The sequence below is a fragment of the Heterocephalus glaber genome, unplaced genomic scaffold (assembly GCF_053883595.1).
Source record: "Heterocephalus glaber isolate CG9 unplaced genomic scaffold, H.glaber_assembly_v1.0 deba00001472, whole genome shotgun sequence".
NCBI classification, from domain to species: domain Eukaryota; kingdom Metazoa; phylum Chordata; class Mammalia; order Rodentia; family Bathyergidae; genus Heterocephalus; species Heterocephalus glaber.
In genome coordinates, this window is record NW_028258315.1 from 63,210,587 (window position 1) to 63,233,476 (window position 22,890).

At 36.6% G+C, this 22,890-nt stretch overlaps 1 protein-coding gene and 1 long non-coding RNA gene across 6 annotated transcripts in view; one reads left to right on the top strand and one right to left on the bottom strand.

Moving 5' to 3' along the window:
* The window catches only part of Grm7 (glutamate metabotropic receptor 7), a 996,496-nt gene that overhangs the window by 925,851 nt on the left and 47,755 nt on the right, over positions 1–22,890 (top strand). Inside the window, exons 10-12 of one of the 5 annotated variants that reach the window (XR_015439508.1) lie at positions 5,532–5,652; positions 7,223–7,326; positions 7,896–10,313. The exons of 2 other annotated variants lie outside the window; for them this stretch is intronic. Coding sequence is in view for 2 of the 3 variants with exons in the window: in XM_004854246.4 (XP_004854303.1) it covers positions 1,005–1,075 (71 nt within the window). In the remaining variant the exon portion in view is untranslated. Of the gene's footprint in view, positions 1–1,004; positions 1,097–5,531; positions 7,850–7,895; positions 10,314–22,890 lie in introns of those variants that run through there. 2 more of the 5 variants (XM_087182049.1, XM_004854246.4) reach the window with 2 other exon arrangements.
* Positions 1,091–22,890, bottom strand: part of LOC110351074 (uncharacterized) — a 136,942-nt gene continuing 115,142 nt past the window's right edge. Inside the window, exons 4-5 of the long non-coding RNA XR_015439510.1 lie at positions 3,023–3,128; positions 1,091–1,898 (exon numbers count right to left, since the gene is read on the bottom strand). This is a non-coding gene — a long non-coding RNA (uncharacterized LOC110351074). The remainder of the gene's footprint in view (positions 1,899–3,022; positions 3,129–22,890) is intronic.

Consider the following 22,890-nt stretch of genomic DNA (forward strand, 5'->3'; position numbering starts at 1 on the left):
GCTACCTTTGCCCTAATATACCATCCATTTTCTAACCTACTGTCCCCAAACAGTGCAGAGAAACACAACTACCTGAGCTAGATACTGTTTCCTGTGGAAAGTTAGCAGCACCTAGATACGGTAGGCAGGTGAACAGCTAGGGACACAGCCCCTTCTTGGATGTGGGGATATATGACTGGTGAACAATCCTGGGATAAAGGCTGGACATATGCACATGAAAGATGGGATTAAGTTGATGAACACATTTTGTAGGGAAGCACATGTTAGAGTAACAACAATGTATGCCTCCAAGATAAAATATTTAAAATATGTCTATTATGATTCTGCTTTGGTTTGCTACCAGATTTACATTTACTGTAAGGCAATATATATAAGTAAAACTTGTGCTGTTCTCAAAGAAAGCAATCATATAAAGTAGAATTGTCAATATAAGGAAGTACTTGGTTAAGTAAACAAAACCTCAGATTGCTAGAAAATGGATGTGGGAACCGACCTCTATACAAGTAATGATGCCTAGAAAATTCTGGAACACACTCCTGTGCTGTGTTAATTTGTTATGTTTTTGTTTTGTTTTGTTTTGCTTCATTTGTTTGGATCCCTAACATTCTCAACATTCTGCTACTTGTTTCATCCTTCTAGACTAACCACATAGGTTGGTCACCATGATTATGACTAGGCTGAAACAAAAGAAACAGCAGCATGAAGGAAGTAGTACCCTGACCAGCTAGATAAATTATTTCAGGGTTGGTTCCCTCAGCTGTTCCAACTCAAAGAAGTGAAACCCAAACTCCTTAGCCCAAGAGGCACCAGTAATCCCATGTTCAGAGGTACCTGAATTGTGGTGAACTGGTCTATGAAGATTATTGAAGCCCAGGAACAATGGGCATAGTCTCTATGGTCTCTATCGCAGCCTCTTCTCCAAAAAGAAAATGATAATAATAATGAAAAGGAATATTATGTGCAGATTTATTTTATATATACCTATATATTTACTTTTCCTGTAGACTGTATACCACCAGTAAGAAAAAGTGTACAAAAGTCTGTTACTTGGTACACTATCCCACCAACAGTATAGCTTTTGACTGCTTTCCGAAAGGTAAGAAAACAATCTAATTTTTATTTATGTATGTGTTCTTGTCTGCACTGAGAATTAGAAATATTTCCATGAAAACTGTGCATGATTACCTGTAAGTCTATCTATATGAAGAAATGTTCTTCCCAAGATCTGTTTGATAAGCTTAGTGCCAGTGGCTGCAGTTGGCCATGAGCCTGGTTTATGTTCTGGAGAACATGTGTATGGGTGTGTGTATATTTGTTTTTGCCTAAACAACTAGCCAGTCATTACAGAGGATGGCCACTGGTCACTCTGATACATGCTCTACTATAAAACTGTCAATGATTACAAATTATTTTTAAATGCATGTTTTCATATCCTGGCAATGTGGGTTGCTTACAAGGAAAGAAGAAGGAGGATGTTTCACAAATATAATACATATGTTCTAGTTTATTTTTAGTAAATACACTCAAAGAAATGTACTTCTTTCTAGAAATGTATCTATTCAAAAAACATGAATGGCTGGCCCTACCATCATAAGCCTTAGATTTTCTTGTTTCTTTTTCACTCAGGAATTGCTAATAAATACCAAATATCTCAGAGAAAATAGTGAATTATATGATAGGCTACATGAATAAGCTGGCCTAAGGATATAAACAGATAAAACATTTGTGCTTATATATTACTTTGGGATCTCATTAATGAATATATGCTCTAAAACAATATTACCAATAATATTATTTTTATCACCTCCCAATTTCAGCCCAAGCAATATTGTAATACTGTGGAAACAACTGTGGCTTTGGCAAGCATCTTCATTCAGCTAGAGTCAAGGTATTCCAAACTGTGGAAAAATAAATAGTAGAGGACACAGAGTTATTAAAATCAAGTGGTGGCTTTGAATAAAAGATTCTCTTCTGGCTTCCTCTTTACCTCCTATTATATTTATAAAATATCAAGACCTAGCTCTGGTGAGATTATAAGACAGTAAGCTGTAAGGTCATTATCACGAGAGAGGAAAAATATTGCTTAATAATGTGGACTGGTCTTTCTCTTCCCTGTACCAATATCATGGGACTTCTATCAGATCATTGGTCTGTTTCATTCCATCTTCATTTTCGTAATGGTATTCTGAATACAAATAGTATCTTTCTCTTTTTAAAAAAATCCATTTAACACTGTAAGACAGGACAAGAGTATTTTAAAAGAATAATTACATTTCCTGTTGATTTTAGGTGGATGCTAACAACTCAGTCTTTAATTTTGGATATATTGTTCACATAGTTATTTCCTTTTTCATATCAACATGATCTGTCCTAGTTTTTAAATAGGGCATTCTTTTCTACAGTGAATATATAACTGTATTACAGTGAGATTTCAAGTTTTTACAGTACAAATGCTTGTCAAAACATCACAGCTCATTATTTTAATAGTCCTTTTACATGAGACTTCCTGAGAATAAATGAGAAGGAATTTTCCCCAGGTTAAAAAAAATGATAGATTTAATCTCGGTCCATTAAAAATTCTCTTTAGCTCCATTCTAAGTTAATGCCTTTTGGTTTAAAGAAGTATGATGAAAATATTTTAAGTCAATCTTTCAGTTAAAAAGTAGCTTTAAGAGGTGATGTTTAAAAATAAACTAAACTTATTGCTAGGATTGTCCTGCTACAAAAAGTTTGATTACAACAAATCTGAGAGAGTAAGTTGGAAGGTCATATGGGAAAGGGAAAATATGGCCTAATAATGTGGACTGGGCATTCTCTTCCCTATATTACTAGATGGAACATGTATCAAATCATTATTTTATTTCTTTACATCTTTGTTTTTATGATAATATTCTTATCTCAGTTCTGATCAATTTTAAAATGTTTTTAAAAATTATTAATAAATTCCTTATATAGCTACTTTAAAAGTAATTGATAATAGAAGATGGTTTTGTTAAATTTATTCAAATAAAGGATGATTTACCTGTTCAGATTAACACTGAGGCTGTTCAACTTGGAAGACCAGTGAAAGAAGTCACCTTATGTGTGTTTAAATTCATTTTCATGTGATAGCTTCCACAGAGATAAAACTACAGAGAAAATTATAGATTTAAGAGTGAATTTTGTACAACCATGCTAGTAAAATCTCAATTTCAGCTGTTGTGTCCCAACAAAGACACTCTTTATACCACTTACTTGTTAAGATATTGAAGGAAACAATTTCAAATTCAAACATAACAAAAGCTAATATGGAGGGAAAATACAGTCATGTATATCTTCTGATGAAGAGTACACTCCTGTGATGGACATTATAAGCCTGAACTCAGCATAATCAATATTGCCTCCATATTTATCTAAATGTTTATACATTTTATAACTCTAGAAAGTGTTATAAATGTAATGACATTTATTTTTAAATGCAATGAAGAGAAATAATTACATTTGGTATCATCCACAGGTCAGGAAACAGGCTGTTTTCTTAGGAGATAAAGTTTCCCACCAAACAAGATGATCTTCTGACTAAAAACTTTAAGAGTTTAATAATCCAACCTCGTAAATATGGACATAATAACCCTGAGTCATGTTTTGACAGGGTTTTGTTCTGAGCAAGCAGACAGATGAAAATATTGACATCTCACTAATTGATTAAGTGGTATTATAAAAAATTAATCTCTTGTTGCTTGTAATTAATATAATGGATTTTTTGGCACTTATAAGCTTTTTGGAACTCTGCAATGCAAGTTTTTGTATCAAGTTGAGACTTTCTTTAACATTCAGTGTGATCTCTGCTCTAACTGGAGACCACCTCAATTTAAAATCCACTTCAAAACTCTCAGTATAGCTCAGCAAAGTATCTGACCTTTGCCATTGAATCACCTTAGAAATAAATGCAGCCATAAATCTTTCTAGTATATTTCTCTAGACCCAAGAGCCCCATGAAACACCATCATTTCTCTCACCAGGGTTGACATACAACATGTCTTCTAAAACCAATTAATATCTGCCATCCCTGTTCTGCAATTTGAGTTCCACTTAAAGAATGGGATGAAAGTACACATGACCAGTATTTCTACACATTCTTTGCATAGCAGAAATATACACAGCATGCCCTAAAGTCATAAAAACTATGTCACATTTTACACTTAAGCATTGCCTTGTACTAACTACTATGTGGTCAAGATTTATGAACCTTCAGACTACTATTAAGTTGACTCATTCAAAGGAATGGTTGCTGAGCACCTTTCCTCTGAGCCAGCCCTGACCTGAGCAGGAATTGGGTTCAAAGTGGACAATAGCCACAGGGAGCTCAATGTAATGGAAGACTTGAAGGTAGGCAATTATAACTCTGATGGCAGACAGGGCCCTTAGTAGAAATACACGTTTTCTGGCCACCTGTGGCGAACCTCACCCACAATGTTTTCTGTGAGCTGGGCTTATAGGATGATGAACTCTAAGCAATCATACAAGAATGTGGTATGTTCTGGGACTAGAAAGTGGTTTTGTAAGGCTGACATATTAGTGTTGGAGGTAGATATAGTTTCAGAGGATGACACCCAGGAAGCAGGCTGAGAGTAACTGGATTAGGTCTCTTTTGCCTTGTCCCTTTAATAGAAGGGGCTGGCAAATCCTAGGCTCTGAGCCTTCCCTAGAACCTGGTAGGTATAAAATAAGTATTTCTAAGTAAATAAATAGTTATTAATGAGAGAATACTCAATTTACAACCTCAGCAGTTGGAATTGGACTCTTTCAGATAAAGTGTCCAAGGTAACAAAGACACCTTTAAAAAGGTAATTATTTTACCCTGGTGTCACATTTCAAAAATGTGTTGTCATTTTTCTGTACAACTACTAAAACTGATGTCAATGCTAAATCTGCATTTATGTAATTGATATCTTTTTGATGTATTAAACCATGTGTAAAACCAACAAAGTTTTATGTTTATTTCTCTCCTTTCATGCACTATGGATACCTATACCATTTTCTTTCAAAGGGCACGTGAACTTCAAAGATTCTATTGGAAAATAGATCCTTTGCTTTAAATGATTATAGATTACAATCTGATAAAAACCTAAAACAATCTAATAAACGGTTTTGTGATTGAGTACATTTTTTTAGAGGTGGCCATTCAGGACAGATTTTTTCTTTTAGGGTCTAAATAGTATTTGCATCTTAAAAGAAAAAAAATCATGTGTCTTCAACCAAAACCGGTTGGTTAATCTCTGAAAAATCTTTCTTCCATCATTTATTGTGAATAAGCATCTTCCCAGACTCAAGTGATGATAACTCTGGTTTCTGCCTATTAAAGATATATCTGAACTTCGCAGATTGTTTTTTCCTGTACAATGGAGCTTGGATACATTTTAAATTAACTTTCTCTAGGAATTAAAGGTAATCATTACTTTTCTTTATGATCTACATGAATATTCTCATTATTTTTGTTTTCAAGTTGAAGATTAGTTTTGAATTCCCATTATATGTCTGCCCTCTTTCAGGTCTCCTCTGAGGATCTCAGCTTGCTGAAGGAGGACTGAGGAAATGTCTCTGAAATTTGTTCTTGCTGAGCTGACCCCAGCACTTAAAAGAGTGTGACATGAATCACCAGCCCCTCTTTTGGTAAACGATGGTCCCAATATTAGTTATGACCTTGCATGTGCTATCTTTTACTCTGACCAAGAACAAGGAAAACAGGATTGGGACTCTAAGCCTAGCTCTGATACTTAGGGTGACATACACTTTGTTTGCCTCATGGATCAGTCACATTCTCTGAAATCCTCAGATTCCTCTTATATAAGATACAAACTTTCCTTGATGGGAGGCCATGTAGATGGCATAGAACCCATGTATCAGGGCCTCCTTTGCAAAGGCTGTAGATATGAAGGTGTATGTAAGGAGCTTCATAAGTCTGCTTATTTCTGTATTATTTTTTCATTTTGATTGGCTTTGTTCTTTTTGTGTTTGCTGCTACATATTTTATTTGCCATAAACCATTTGAGTTGGAGGGGATGACATCTAAATTGCCAATGAAGTTAGGCAACCTTTTCTCTAGGTTCAAAGGCTCCATTTTTGAGCTTGTCACTCTATCTTTTGAAAAGTCATCAATAGTCTTTCAGCTTAGTAAAATTGAAGAGAGAAAGCTATCAGTCACATAGCAAGGCTTCTATGGGACAGAGATATCATACCGTCTGATATATGAATGCTCCATGTGATTAACTTCAGGCAACACTGGATCTCCTGGCCAGGTGAAAAGCACTTAAATTACAAATAATAATTTGAGGGTATGTCTTGAGCAATAATATAATGAGTGGGACATAGTCTTTAAAACTCTGCTGTGATAACTAACAGACATGATTTCCTTATAAGGGCAGCATACAATAAAATCAGTGAATAGTTTCTCTGAGATTTTTTACTCTTACTTTCAAGTTTGGTTTTATCAAATTTACATAAATATGGAACTCACTTGAAGGGCTAGGCTCATTTATCCCAGTCTTTAAAGACCTACCATTATGCTTTGCAGCAATTAAGTAATAATAATATTAATTATGATTAACATAATCCTACCATGTAATCCCTATTGCTCCAGAATTTATGAAGAACCCCATCATCCTTTGAGGCAGGGATTACTGTCCCCACTTGACTATGAAGAAACTGAGGCTAGGACCATGCAAGAGTTTCTCAGAAGTGCTGCAGTATACCCTATACTCAGGTCTTCTAGACTCAGGTCTCCTGGTCATCCTGAGCTCAGCGAAAATCACTAGTTATCATATACTGATGTTATAAGCTAAGAGCGCCTCTGCTTAACTGGCCAGGTTTGGCGTGGGAACACAGCCAAAGGCAATTAAACTCAGAAGAGGATTCTCTAGCATTAAAAAAAAAGGTACTTCCTTGGACAAAAAATGTGAAAAGTTAATTTTTACCATAGCTTTATCACCTGCTCCTTCTTCCTCTGCTTTTGCAACAGCAAAACCCCAAAAAGAAAGTGACCATGAGGGTCATGATCATCATGTAGCTGAAAATTTGATTAAGCTGGCATCCTAGGGTTAGCATGACAAATGCTAAATTTTAATTCTAGGAACTTAATTCCTTTTTCTCTAGTTTTGGTCATGTTTGCAAATTTCATTTGCAGTTTAATTTGCTGTGGTTCGCCAAAGTCCGGATTGAGACTTGAGCTGTTATTTCTTCTTAGGTAAAAAGGGCAACTGTGTCTGACCATCTTCACTGGCATACAGTCCAGCAGTTGTTCAAGGAAAGTATCCTCCAGAAGCTTTGCAACCCCACTCACCAGTGAATGTAAGAATGAAAGAGACCTGCTCCAACTAATATGATCCCTGAAATGTAACAGCAATGTCATCTCAATGCTCCAAAATAATTGGAGAAAGGACACTAGAGAAGTATTATGATCATGACCACTAGAATCTTGTCTAGGAGTCTAGGAGTTTTGCTTAGAGAAAACACTGATGCCACAAAATGGAGATCCCTGTGGAGACCTTTTGTTATCCATTGTGACATAACCCTGACAATGCCAGTCTTCCTGGGTACCAGATTCTCAGTGCTGCTGGGATAAGTCAGCAGGTAGAGTAGCTTCAATGGAGACTCCTACCCCACTCTCATTTGTAAGACAAGAAAGTAAAATAAGGCCTCAGTATATGACAGTATCATTTATATCAAGTAGGAAAATAAATCATCTTCCTGGGCCTCAGTGTCCTCATCTGCATAATATAGCGTAGTAGTTCTGAGGGCTAAATAATGATAAAGCGCTAAGAACACAGTTTGATGCAGTACCTATGCAAATGTTAACTGTCAGTGTTATTATTTTTGTAACCTTAAATTAATGAATGTTCTGTTTCTCTTTCCTCTAGGAAAGAATTTTGGAGATTCTACTCTTGACAGTTGTCTATTTTATCTCTTATATGTATTATCTTTCTGTACCACACACAATAAAATTTGAGAGTGTCAAACAATCCATCTGCATGTGATTTTTGTTTGGGAAAACCTGCAGGATTTTCAGATTGAAATATCAATACATCTCTGGTCTGTTTTTCAACCTTTTTAGTATCGATCCTTTCTGGAACTATGGTGCCTTAACTCATTTGATAGTGCAGTGAAATTTTGGCTTTATCTGGGAAATCACATTTAAACACACTTAGTTCTCATTTAATTTCACAACACTGCACATATTTCCTGACTTTAGGCATAAACACATTCAATATGATCATTGTTGTGGTGATCTTTATATTAAATTAGTATGGTGTTACCTGTTTGTAACTCAGATATAAGGAAAAATACCAGTCTGATTTAAAACATCCTACTTGTGGCAGAAAATTTCCCAAGAAGAAATCTTCAGAAATGCATTTAAATTTATATTCGATCTAATTTAAGTCATTTATTCCCCTAAACTGATGCTCGTGAGAAGGTCAACTATATTTAATAAGCTGTTGATTCTCATGCACATACAGGGTAGGGAAAATTTTTCCTTAATTTTGCTTGATAATTAACACACATATTATGACATTGATATGATGGTGATAACTTACACAGGCAAGTATTAAACTGCATATTAAACTAACTTGGTTTTGGAAAAGCACTTGGGATATTGTACAAGTAATATGTACTACAATCCCAGGAAGTCATCTGTAGCTGTCTGCAAGCACTATGGGAAGGTATTTCAGGGTCTTCTTTCAAGAGCCCCTGAAGACAGCTTTTGCAGACTAAGGATGGATCTAGTTGCAGAACTCAGTTCATAGAGCAGAAAAACAGTACTATTATTTGAAGCTGAATTTCCATGAAAACTCCCAATAAGAAGCTAGGTCAATACTTCCTTTTCCCCTGTGCTCAGTGGTCATAGTAACTTTTTTAGGCAAAGTGAATGCATAGATCCTTACACAATCATTTCAGGCAACTCAGTAGAGCAATTCTGAGTTTGTTTATCCCTGAAATCTTCAAGAGATTACTATTTTTAAATTTTCATTTGTGCTTTTCATTCTCTGCCTAACCTTCAGTCAACAATGGCTTTTTTAATTAATTTTATTGGTACATTTAAGGTATACAATATAGTGACATTCATCATTGGAAATTTGCACCTTTACATAATCCATCCTGGTTCTTATTTTTTTCCCATTCCCCTGCCTTCCCTTCAACCCCTCCATTCCTCCCTATTTACAAAGACTTTGTTTCCATTTTTTCATTTTCTCATATTAATTCCATTCCCTTCTGTCTTTTCCCCTACTCCTCCTACTTCCCCTTCCCCTTTGCACCTTTTCTTTCTATTTCACATTATCTATTATATCCTTCTTCACATATTCAGTTTCTCACACAAGTGAAACATTCACATGTGTGTCCTATTTATTTCACTTAAGAGTATTGCCTCAATGTGCATCCATTTAGCTATACATGTCTCTAGTTTCTCATTCTTTATGGCTTAGTAATACTCTATTTTATTTTTTAACAAGACACATTTTCTTTATCCAGTCTCCAGTTGATGGGCAATTGAGTTGTTTCCAAGTTTTAGCTATCACAAATTGTGCTGCTATGAACATGGGTGCACATATCTCACTGTGGTATGATTCTTTTAATTCTTTGGGGAAGATACCCAGCAGGGGAATAGCTGGGTCAAATGGGACTTCCACTCCTAGTTCTTTGAGATATCTCCATACTGATTTCCACAGTGGCTACCCCAGTCTACACTCCCACCAGTAGTGGAGCAGGGTTCCTCTTTCCCCACAGCCCCACTAGCATTTGTTGTTGGTTGATTTCATGATAGCAGTCATTCTTTCTGGAGGGAGGTGCAATCTCAGCATAGTTTTCATTTGCATCTCTTGAATGACCAGTGAGGTTGAACATTTTTTCATGGTTATTTGCTATTTCTACTTCGTTGAGAAATGTCTGTTCATTTCAGATGCCCATTTTTGGATTGAGAGGTCTGATTTTTTTAAGTTCTTTATAGATTCTAGACAGTAAACCTTTGTCTGAGGGACAGACACATTGTGGGTTGTCTCTTCACACTGGGTCAACAATGTTTTTAATAAATGAGTTTTGACATTACAGAGAGGCTGCAAAGTGCTCTGGATGACTAAGGGTAGTATCGCCATGCTCCTGGATGTTAACTCCAGCTTTGCCATACTCTTTGACTGTAACACAGGCTCCCTCTCTGGGCATCCATTTCCTCATCTTCAAACTGGGTATAATGTCAGTAACTGCTTCATAGAGTAATTAATGAGATTGACACATTCATGACAAAGCCTTAATTCATATGTCTCGCTGTTGGGAAGCTTGAACCACTGGTGATACAAGCATGACTGTCCCATCAGGTGGCTTTTGATTAATTTTATTAATAAAAAGGCTGGTAAAAGTGATTAGATCCATTTGTAGTACCAGTACTATAAGCCACCAAATGGGACAGTCATGCATGAACTTCCAGTAGTTCTAGCTGGCAGGAATGTGTTAAATAAGTTAACCCATATAAAATGTTAAACCCAGCATTTGGCATGTAGTATCAGGCTAAATAATTTCCCATTAACTCATCTTAATGATTGTGACCAACTCAGTTATACCTGTCATTTTATATGTCAGTCAGTAGCCACATACAGCTATTTAAATTTAATTAGAATTAATAAGAAATTCAACATTTTGATCCTCAGTTATACAGCTATATTTCAAGTGATCAATAAGCACCATAGCTAGCAATTGCCAAATTGAAGAACAAAAATGCAGAACATTCGTATCACCACATAAAATTCTTTTGGAGAGCACTAAGCCATAGATTTGAGAAAAAAGAATTAAGAAATTCCCTTAAAGAAAAGATACTTTTTTTTTTTTTTTTTTTTTTTGGTAGCAGGGATCGAACTTGGGTCCTTGTGCCTGCGCAGCAGGCGGCGAAACCACTGAGCTAAATCCCCCGCCAGGAAAAGATACATTTCAATCTTCACTCTCTCTATTGCTTATGAGAATGGTCTGGTTCTGACAGTGTTGGGGTCTACTTTTTTTTTCAAGGCCTTAATAGTTCTTTTTGTTGTTTGAGGTGGGGATTATCATTACCTATTTGCAGTACATAATTATTACATTCCTTATAGGGAGCTAGTACATATAAATAACACATCTTAATTCTTGTTTCATCCCCTTCCATTTCCCATCTGCCTTCCCCCTTCCCTCCATCTTGTGATTCCCTTCCCATTATCTATCTTTTATGTTACTCTTTAGTTATGGTGTGTTTCTCACATAAGAGAAACCATGTGATATTTAAGCTTATGTCTGATTTATTTCACTTAATATTATGGTGTCAAAGCGTAAACATTTTCCTACAAATGACTCAAATTTATCCTTTTTTATGCCAGAATAGTACTCCATTGTGTACAAATCCATTTTTTTAATCCATCTGTTGATGAACATAAAGGCTGCTTCCAAGATCTAGATATTATGAATTGTGCTGCTATAAATATGGGTATGCATGTATCACTGTAATATGATGCCTTTAACTCTTTTGGGAAGATACCTAGGAAGGGAAATATATGGAACATTATAACATATAAATGGAACATTAGCAAAAAGTGGTTTACATTGTGGAGTAAACAATATATTCTGTGAGGTAACAACAGCCAAATGTTGGCCAGAAATGGTTTTGTCTCTGATGGGAAGATTTTTCCAGTTCCTTTCATAAGCTGCTTACAGTGCTCTGTATTTATTGATTCTACAAGTGAGCATAATTCTTGTAGAAGAAAGGTAGGATTTTTTTCAATTAACATCCAAATGGCAGCAGTGCGAATATTTCCTTGCTGTGCCACTGTCTGTCAGCAACAGAAAAGCCAAATTAAACATTCAAGGATATGAAATGGACTTTCATGTAACTTTAAAGTATTTCTAAACACTTTTCACATGTGATTGGCCAATTTTGTGATCTGGTGTTGGCTCAAAATGTTTGGCCCTTTTCCTCAGAAGGGAAATCAACGTATTTTATTTATTGTATGTATGGGTCATCCCTATCATCATCTGCTAAGGGTTTTGTTACTGCTTAAGAACAAGTGAAAATACAGAAAAAAGGGCTGCAGATGTAGCTTCAGCAGCACAGCTCCTGCCGGGCAAGTACAAGGTCCTGCGTTTGATCCCCGGAACCAAAAACAAACAAACAAACAAAAAACTATATATATATATACACACACACACACACACACACACACACACACACACACACACACATACAGAAAAAGGGCAGAAGATGGCTATCAATTCCAACAAACAAGTTTTATCAATAGTTATTGATGATATACCTTAGCCAAAAGAGTCCCTGCCATTAATTATTATATAATGGGAGAATTGTAAACCTCTAAAGGAAAGCTAGGAATAAGAACAAGAGCAAGATACTTAATCCCAGAACAGTTCTGTTAAACTGGTTGAATATATTACTGAGAAGGAGAAATCTTTCCCAGTATCTTAGATGTGTCCCACTCAGAACCCAAGTTGGCAAAGGGACAAATAACTGAGAAGAAGGAAGAACTCATTTTTTCTGTGAACTTGCATATAAGTTATGCATTTTCATTAAGCAAAAAATTGATTATATCAATCACTAAATCTTGTCAATAAAACAAAACCAATGAATCTATCCAAGTTCTATCATCAACTAACTGTTACAGTTACTTGTCTTTGTATGGCATTTCATAGTTTAATTACTGAATTATACACAAGGCATCTCTTTTCATCTTCAAGGCATCTTCCTGAGATAAGCAGCATTTTCCTCCTTTATAACTAAGACTCTGGAAGGTTAAAAAAATCATTCAAGGATATACTGGAAGAAGTGGTTAGAACTCATTCTGACCCCATTATACCACAGCATCTCTTGATTAGAGAGCTGCGATATCTTTGCACTGACAAGTTAATTTTAAGCCAAGGAGAAACCAACAACAACAAACTCTTCATCACAGGCGATTCAGATTTGCAGTGGACTTGGACACAATATTTTGTTTTCCTCTACCTATAGATGATCATTAGCAGTAGGTAGCCTCTGTCCCCTGATCTAGAGGAAAGGAGATAGATAGCTAAAGTCAGAATGGAAAATGAAGATAGATGACTATTGAAGGAGGAGTGAATTATTAATTCTAGAGAGGAATTAATGCTTTATACTTCCCCAAGGATGGCAAGGCTAGAGATGGGACATCAGGTAATGGGAGGGAACAGCACTCCACTTTGCACCTCCATTCAACTTCGGTCTTTCAATGAGAGTTGGCAAATTCCATCATTATTGCAGAGGCTAAAAAAGAACTAAAAATGCCCAATTCAAACCAAGCTTCCGATTTTCAAACAAATAGCCTGTGAGGCTAAATAAGTGTTTTCTAGTCTGTAAAAAATGAGAAAATGTTCTTTTGCCTACTAGTCTTTTTGACAATAAAGAGCATGGAACCTGACCCCAAACCAACCAATACCATTTGTGGTGTGCTCAAGACTCTGCATACAAAAGCTGAGACAGAACAAGTTGTAGCTCCCAAAGGAGTGTCCAGCCGCAAGAAGAAAGAGGAACAAAGAATTCCATGTAGGTTCTTTTATGGCGACACAGAGGTATGTGAAAATGGCTGAAAGAGGGGAACACTGTAAGAGAACACTGTAACCATGGCTTAAAGAAAGAGGCAACACAAGAGAGGGTTTTCCAGGCAGAGGGAATTTTTTAAACTAAGTAAGGTCAAAATGCACAGGATATTAGTGATGGTAAAGGCAGCAGTAGAGGTTGGATAGCATATAGAATACTTTAACCCTTGCACCAGCCACTACTCTAAGCACTTCATATGCGTTCACTCATTTAATTATATAACCTTATGAAACAGGCATCATCATTAGGCTTATTTTACAGGTGAGCAAAATGAGGCACAGAGATTTTTAAATAACTTTCCCAGTGTCACACAGCTGATTCATAGAGGATTTGGAAGACAAGCCCTGGCTGCCTTGACTCAGAGACTATACTTCTTACCAACAGACTGCCTTGCATGGCAAGTTAAAAGGTTTGGTTAAGGTAGGTCCATTTTCTAGTATAGCTAGGCACAGAGTTTATCAAGCTTGGTGCTACTGACATTTGAGGCTGGACAATTATTTTTGCAAGGGTGTGTCCTGTGCATTGTATGAGGTTTAGCAGCCCCCTTGGCCTCTAGCCACTATATGCTACTAGCACTTCCACCCTACAGAATTGAACATAGAGAATAAAGTTCCCCCAGAAATTGCCAGATGTTTTTCAGGAGCACACTGCTTCTACTTGATTACAACTAAGGTAATATATGATGTTAAAGCTGGAGAATAGAGAAATATATATATTAAAACTCAACTGTGCATATTCTCCTCATCCATTCTGAAGACATTGAGAGTTTAGCCTGCAGTGCGAGAGGTGTTATTTAGAGTTACAGGACAGAGGAGCAGCAGAAAAGAGAATTTGCTGGATCTGATAGTAGGTTCTGAGGAAGGCAATACATGTTGCTGAGTTAGTTTCCACTGTTGCAAAAGGATGTGTGCTCAGACTTTATAATTTCTAAAACTGTATGTGGTATAGCATAATCCAGAAGAAAAGTTCAAGATTGACTTACACAAAAATTTTAAACCAAGGATGTAAGTTTTCAGAGCAGCTGTCGTATAAACAGGGAAGAAAAATCCATTCACTTTCCAAATATTCTATGATAAACATGGTCCTTTTATAAAACAAAAGACATTTTAGAATTTTTTATATTTAAATTTTTATGATTAAACTTGATATCATTCAGAGCTATCCCTCAAGTGGAAAGCTGACAGAACCAAGTTAATTGTGTCACTCAATGTATGCTCCAAAAATCAGCTTTCTTCTTTTTCTACTTTCAGCTTTTCTTCTTCTGGTAGCCTTTTTAAGCTACCAGAGAATGTTTTCTGATGTCACGGAAATGACGATTTTTTTTCAGTCCTCTTTACAATACTGCCAAAGGCATTTTTTAGGAGAAAGACATATAGTTCACATATCATAAAATACATCATTATAAATGTATGACATTTTAAATAAATTTTTATAATTTTCCCAACCACCACTATACTCCAAGTTTGAAAATATATCCATTACACCAAAAATTTCCATTTGCAGTAGATCCCTATTTCTATCATATCCCATCCCATCCCTAGCCAGCCAATAGCCAGCCAAACACTATTGCTTTCTGTCTTTAAAGATATTTTTATAAATAGAATTTTGTAAAATGAAGGAACTTCACTGCTGATAAATGGTACAACATGGATAGATGAATCTCAAAAGCCTTATGCTATGTGAAAGAACCCGTATGAAAATGACTACATACTTTTTTCTTTCAGTCTATGGATTGAGCCTAACGTGGAGCTACATCTCCAGACTTCTGTTTGTTTTTTGAGACAGGATCTTGATAAGTTGCATTTTGAATGCAATATAGCTCCAAGCTTCTAACCAACTTTATTGTTTCCAACATGTGTTTCTCTTTAAAAGAATAACTTTATTGCCTAGGAAAAGTTATCTGATCCCAGAGGAAGCAAGCAATGCATCTTTGACTACAAAGTCAGCCAAGGGTCAGAGTTCCACTTTATAGTCAGACAAGGATATCACACTGGAATAAACATCTTCCTGTCTTAACTGCCTCTCCTGTCAAAATAGGGATTTTGAATACCCTCTGCCAGCAGATTATTTCCAGTTTAAGGTCACAGGATATGGTCTGATGAATGGCCAAAGGTCAGTAATCAATATCTCCTCCAAACTAGCATATAAGAGACTTGTGCATTCGGACTTTGGGGATGAAAGACCTGCCTTGGAACCTTCTATCGTCTCGTCTATTCAGATATGGAGACAAGCTGCCCTCAACAAAGGCGCATCCCAGTCATTTGTGTATATTGCTCAACTCAAGGCAAGGCCCTACCCTCACAGCTTATCTCAGCGTGGTCTCAGTGACAGCCAGGAGCACTGTGAATTGCAGGCAGGACCCAGCTACTCAACATCAGCTACTCTCCTGGGAGCAACATCAAACCTCAGCTTGTATTTCAGGGAGAAAAGTATATAATAGATTAAACTGTCTTCAACAGCTTTGTTTAAAAAGAAAAAGACCAATGTAGAGCTTCAATCTAGATCAGGGATTAGGATAAGAGCAAAATTTTAAACAGCTTAAATTTTTCAAGCTTTACAGTTTGTCTGTGAAGAAAGCTAAGCTTTTAGATTTTTCATAAATAGTAAATAGATTTAGTCACAAATATCCTGTAATATGTGCTTTGTTCTTTTTATTCAAACTCAAGTTGCAATTTCTGATTAAACATGGTAAATCATTATACAACATCCATTGTATGGGGATAACAGCTACCAAGAAGTGCAGTTTCTGCACTGATGAAAGACATTTGAAAACATTAAATCCCACACATCTGCCACACATTATTGAGAAAAGAAGGCACTGAGCAATTTCTGCTGGCATTTTAAAGACAGCAAACAGCTGGCATGGATGTAAATAGTACTAATATGTAAGGAAGAAATTTAGATCATAAGATTCAGTGATCAGTCTTCACCTCATAGGTGATTCTTTCATTCCCTTAAGACATAACAAAAGTTTCTTCTACAAGATCAATCTCAATAGAATGAAAGCAGTCAGAAAGTTCAATCGATAAACTCCCACAAGGGCAGAAGAAGGGAAGTCTTGTTTTTTCCCATTTCTAGGGAAGAGCAGCACAGTTTATTTAGAATATTCAGAGACAGCTAGTATCAAGTATGTGGTTGGAAATAGCACTGTCCTGATGCATGCCTAGGATGGGGTAAGAGTAACAGTCTTTAGCTGAACAACCTGGATTTGCTGTTACGTTGTCCTCCCTTTCCCAGAAGATAAATTGTTTCCCAGCACCATTGATTTTCCTTGTCCATTGGAAACCTGCCCACAGAAGCTAACAGAGAAAATACATTTGGTTGCCTTTATTTCTGGCCAGCTCTTCTGTCTTCAATAAGAGTTGGAAGAATGGAATGAAACTGTTGGTAGGAGCTGCACTCATAAAACTCCCAGTTCATAGAGTTGGATGGTCAGCTAACAGGGATTCCTAACAGAAGATGTTCTATTTCAGGATTATTTGGAACCCAAACACTAAGCTGAACACAATGCAGTATTATTCACGCAGGGCAGGCCTGCCATTCATTTACTGTCTTCAACAAGACATTTGCAGACACTAAGCTTTGTGAGAGTGGAAACTGTTTTTCCCCCTCTTGACCCTTATATCTTCACCATCTAGCACAGTCCTTGGCACATGGTAAATGGATCACCTATTATTTTTTACTAGTATGTAAAATATAGAGGAGCTGCAATGCATGAATTTTCACCTAACATCCATTGAACCCCATGAATTCTACAAAAGGAAAAGGTTGAAAAAGAACAGAAAAGGGAAAAAAATTGTCGTTCCTTCTTTCCTTGTTCAACTTAGAGCTACATCTCCTCTCCACAGTGGGGAATAAGCCTCAGCAAAAATGCAATATAAATCCAATTAAATAATTCGAGACTCTTCAGCTATTGGTCTTAGCAATTAATGAATAATTACCATGCTTCTCAAATTGTAACGTGTATGCCGTAACTCAAATATCTTGTTAAAATGCAGGCATAGATTGGATACATTGCTGGGACTCTTCTCTTATTGAATCTTGGGCAATGCCCACATTGCTACCTTCAGGCCACACTTTGGACCATGTGCTTTTAAGAGATTTTGAAGGAAAATTTTTGACTTGACCAACTTTTGCCATTTATGCTGACTAAAACCTAACCCCATGGAAGCTGTGAGTCCATTAGACATAAGGATTTTAGTCTAACTGCAGAGTTACTTTATAATAGTGAAGGTGAAAATTTGGTGTAATCCAATTGGTTATCGTTATCTGAAGTTGCTTCTATCACTTTTCAGCAGAAAGCATACCAATATGTCATGTTATAATTTCACTTATGAGGTGTTTTGGTCTATTCTTGTCAGTATAATGGTTTAAAACACCTAAAGTAATAAAGGCATAAATGATAAAATAGTCAAACCCCATTTACACTGTCATATACACTGATTTTAATTGCAGGCTACAGATTTTCACCTACCTGCTAACAGCAAGTTGGCTCTAGAATAATTAGAAGGAGGAAGGGATGCAACTTTCCATCATTGGAATAGTCTGAGTACAAAAACACTTTTGTTTTTCAAATGTCACAATGACATTTTTAAAGATATGAAATAGAAAGGTGGTAATAAAAAACTAATGCAAAAATTAACCCAACATTGGATTCTAATAGCAAGGCAGGATGATCACCAACTGAAATATGTTCTGCCTCCATGGTTCTCACTGCTCACTGCTCCTTTGGATCTTTTTTTTAAATTTTTTTTAGTACTAAGGATTGAACCTAGGGTTTTCCCACCAAACTACATATCCAGCTTTTTATTTTTTTATTTCAAGACAGGGTCTCAATAAGTTACTCAGGAAGTACTCAAACCTGTGATCCTTCTACCTCAGTCTTCAAAAGTGCTGGGATTTTTAGATGTGTGCCACTGCACCCAGCTTCCTTCTGTCTAATGCATGGTAGTGCAAGTGTTTTCCTAAGAAGAATAAAAGTCTTATCACTAGAAAGGGTCCAAGGAGGTTCCCACCAAGATAAGTAACACAGACCCACCCAATCCATAGAAACAAATTATTAAGTTGCTGGTTCACTGGCATCCATCACGGAAAAATAATTTTCAAGACATGTCAGTAAGAGGCAAAAAGGGATTAGGCAGAAATTTATTAGTTACATAAAGGAATAGAGTACTGATGAGGGGGAGCGAGAAAGAGAGGGAAACAGAGACAGAGAGACAGAGACATTATGATCTGGAACAGGGTACATTTATGGAGCTTTGGGGTGTCTTTAAGGTGAGCGACCTAGGATGTATATGCCTATTGTCAGGTTGTACATTGCTACATTTATGCTTGACAATGACTCTTGAAGTGGATGCTATAATCTACATTTGACTCTTGTAGAACTAAGGCCTAGTGCACTTTTGCAATTTGCAAAGATCACGTAGTTTCTTATAAAATTTATACCAATTTATGGAGGCTACATAGACAATTCACTTTTAGAAATGATGACATTGAAGGTGTCTATGTAAAGCTTACTGAAAAATGACATATTATTTGTAAGTATGATTTCCAAGTTCAAAAGTTTTAGAAAAGAGATTGAATAGTTTATAACAAATTTCAAAATTTAATGTTCTCAAAAATTCTTAGTGAAAATTTGGGCTTGCCTCCATGAACAGAAATTTCTGTTCAGGTGATATGCATGAAATGGCTACAATTTTTGGCTTAGTGATGATTTCTTCAAATTCTTAATAGCGTATGTAAGTGAAAAACTTAGTAATTTAGCATGAGTTGATAAAAAAACTTGAAACTACTTTTATAGCAATGCATGAATGTATAACAGCTGAATTTATATTTAAAGACTACAATAGCTTCTTTATTGAAAAGTGTAATAGTGAAGTATAAATGTCTTCTCATGTGAATGGATTTTGCATCCAACCCAAGTGTTTTTCCTATTTTAAATAAAATGATGTTTTAATTTGATGAGGGAGCATGCACTGTTAGAGCCAATACCATTCAACTTGCCAGTGGAGCACCAAAACAGTCCATCAGGATTCAGTATGGATGAGAACACACATGTGTCACATCAACAGGTGAACCTAGACCTGCCAGAAGCCCCATGCATTTGCCCTGCCATCTAGTAGCATAGGCAGATAGCTCTGTGGGTACACCACGAACTCCTCCTGGAGCCCTCTTGTTATGGGCCACTTAGGTTTGTTTGCTTTATGTGCTCACCCCTGACCTAATCAAAGAAGGCCATATATTTTGGTTAAAGGAGAAAATGATTTATTTAAAGCCAGCTCGGAGGAGATGGAGGGGCCCATTTGCCTCAAATTACCATCTCACTATGTATAGGTATGTAAGAGTCTTTTATACTAAGTAATGAGGCAGGGGGCACAGAGAAATAATGTAGATCTCTGCAGTTGCTTTATCACTTTCAGCCATCTTCAACTCATCCTCCTTTTCATGTGAAGGCTTTCAGTTTCTTGGGGCCAGCATCTGCATATTGTGTCATTTCTTTTGGGCAGAGGGAGGAGGGGTGTCGGCTATGTGTTTGATGGACCTCTTATCCACCATGGCAGTGGAACCCACTACACTGAACCTCAAGTCCAGGTGATGGAGTACCTCTTTGGTGACCCTCCATGACAAAATGGCAAAATCTGGAGTTCAGTCATTGTGGCCTTAACCTATAGTACCCCTGTGACAAGTCACAAGTTCCTTCTCTGATCATGAAGACTTCAAGGGAGGCCCAGACACTAGATAAGGCTCCTAGTAGGTAGACATGGTTAACAGAACCACAGTCTGAAGGGATCAGTATCTCACAATATTGCACAACTGTAGACCAACATGGTATCACCTTGGCCGACCGTCCTATAATTGGGTGATGCTAGGAACTCTTTCCTGAAAGGCGTGACTTTGGACAAATTCACAGGGGAAACAAATCTCAAAGTACTTCCTAGATAATGATTCTGAGTGACTATGCTCAGTTTAGAGCCACTCTTTCTAACTGATGATCAATTGCAAAGGAACAGGGGTTAGCATCTGTCTCACAAACATTATCTAAAGTCCAGTCTGCAGCCTGCTCACATCACAATGACTTAGGGCTCCTGAAAACAGTACAGAAATGTGGAGCCACCCAAATTCAAAAAGTTTATTCTAGCTGGCAACACCAGTTACCAGATCATAATTAACAAAGGGGAAACTGATTGTGAGACTTCTAAATAAGAAATAAAGGAATTATGAGACTTATCTATGAAGATCAAAAGTCATTTCCTTAACAAAGGTTTGGTTGACAGATGCATAGGTATGAGCAGAAAATAGGTTGGAAAGCCATCTAAGCAAAAAGAAGAACATGTGCAAAGATCTGTTGTGGAATTTTAATCACAGGCTAAATATAGACAACACTGTAATCTGATTTACATTTTTTAAAGCGATCACTATAGTAGCTGCATGGAAGAATAGGTAGATGTAAATGTGCAGAATGCAGCATGAAGGTACTTGAGAAGTTGTGGTAATGATGTTAACTTTGATTGAAGAGGTGGTGGTAGAGATGAAGGAAAGCAAAAGGAGACAGACAATAGTTCAGAGGTAAAATTAACAAGATTTGGTGATGGTTAAGTACACCTCCTTACCCATAACAAATCCCAGTGACTTGCACTACAGAAGTTATCTATATATTCAGATTGATTTCTAATAGCTCCAGATATAAAACAACCAAATATGTTGATTGCATCTATATAGAGCAGTATTATCCAAATGCAGTTGATCTTTTTGTTTAACTGTACTATGTAGTAGAGAACTTTTTTTAATTCACAAGGCCAATTATTTTGAGATCATTCAAAGTTCTCTCCACCCATTAGATGTATGATCCTATTCCAAAAGCCAAAAATAGTGGTGTGTAAAGAGTTTAAGTCAGCTACAAAGTTAAGGAGGAATATTCTCCAAAGTCATTCCCAATTTTGATACCAACTGCAAATTTGTGAGGGGTTCCCCAAACCACCATCACATTTTATAATTTACTTAGAAGAGCTCCCCAAACTCACTAAAAACTGTTACATTCAAAATATGGCTTGTTACTGGGAAAGAAAACACATGAAATCATCCAATAAAAGAAGTGCACAGGACAGAGTCCAGAAATACCAAACATGGAGTCCTTTCCCCATGAGTTTATGGACATGTCCCTGTCCAGTATCTGTGTGTGGCAACATGCACAGGGGAGATCACTGAGGTTCAGTGTCCACAGTGGTTACTAGTACTCCATTATGTCTGCATGATTGGTTGACAGGTTACTTGTGCGCTCCAGCTCAGTCTCCAGGTTGACTGAAGACTGCATGATCCAAAACTCCCACCCCAAATCATGTTGTGGTTTTATTTTGGATCACTGATCCCCACTATAAGTCATATGATTACTGACTTGCAAGAGTCCCCAGTACATAAAGATCATCTTCCAGGAGTGAGAAATCCTTTGGGTGCAGGTTAAATTATTTATTTATAAAATGCTGATGACATAAAAAATTAATGATTTATATGACTAAATGAAATAGAAATGAAATTAAAGTACTATTTCATTAAGCTGGGAATGTGGACTTATAGAAATAATCCACTTTTCTTATAATTATCTTAAATTAACACCTTGTCCTAAACTAGTTTTTATACCTCTCAGATAACAAACTTATAAGAATTTTTCTACTACTTCTCCATTATTAGCTTCAAAAAGACTACTTACCATGATAAACTTAGGAAAGATATATTTTTGAGAAGATCATCAAAAATGAATTTTGGGCTACATTTTAGCACTTTGAGCTTACCTCCTCAGCCAGTTGGTGGGCCAGATTTTAAGATCTTCTCTTCCTGTATCTAAGGAAAAGTCACAAGGGAACTGAGAGGCAGGATGATCTCCTGTCTAGCATGACTACTGCTTATGCTCTGCCACTAAGAAAGTTTCCAAGGAGAATGATATTTGACCTAATGCTTTAGCTATGGTACAGTAATCAAGAGCACCATGACAAGTTGGCCTAGTCACTGATATGGCCTCTATTTTGGGGGCTGTAATTGAAACCATCCATTTTAAAGGAAAATTAAAATATTTAAAAATACTAGCAGATGATGGAACCTTTTAGGCTACCTGGAATTTCCAAAATTAGTTAAGTCGGATGGCCCCAAAGCATTCCCAGTAACTAATTTGATATTCACTATCCCTGCCAAAGAAGTTCTGAGCTCTCTGTATCATTTCTACTCCTATGAGGTCACTGTGCTAGACAGAGGAGCCACTTGATGCTAACTTGCCATGGACTCTTGTGCTGATA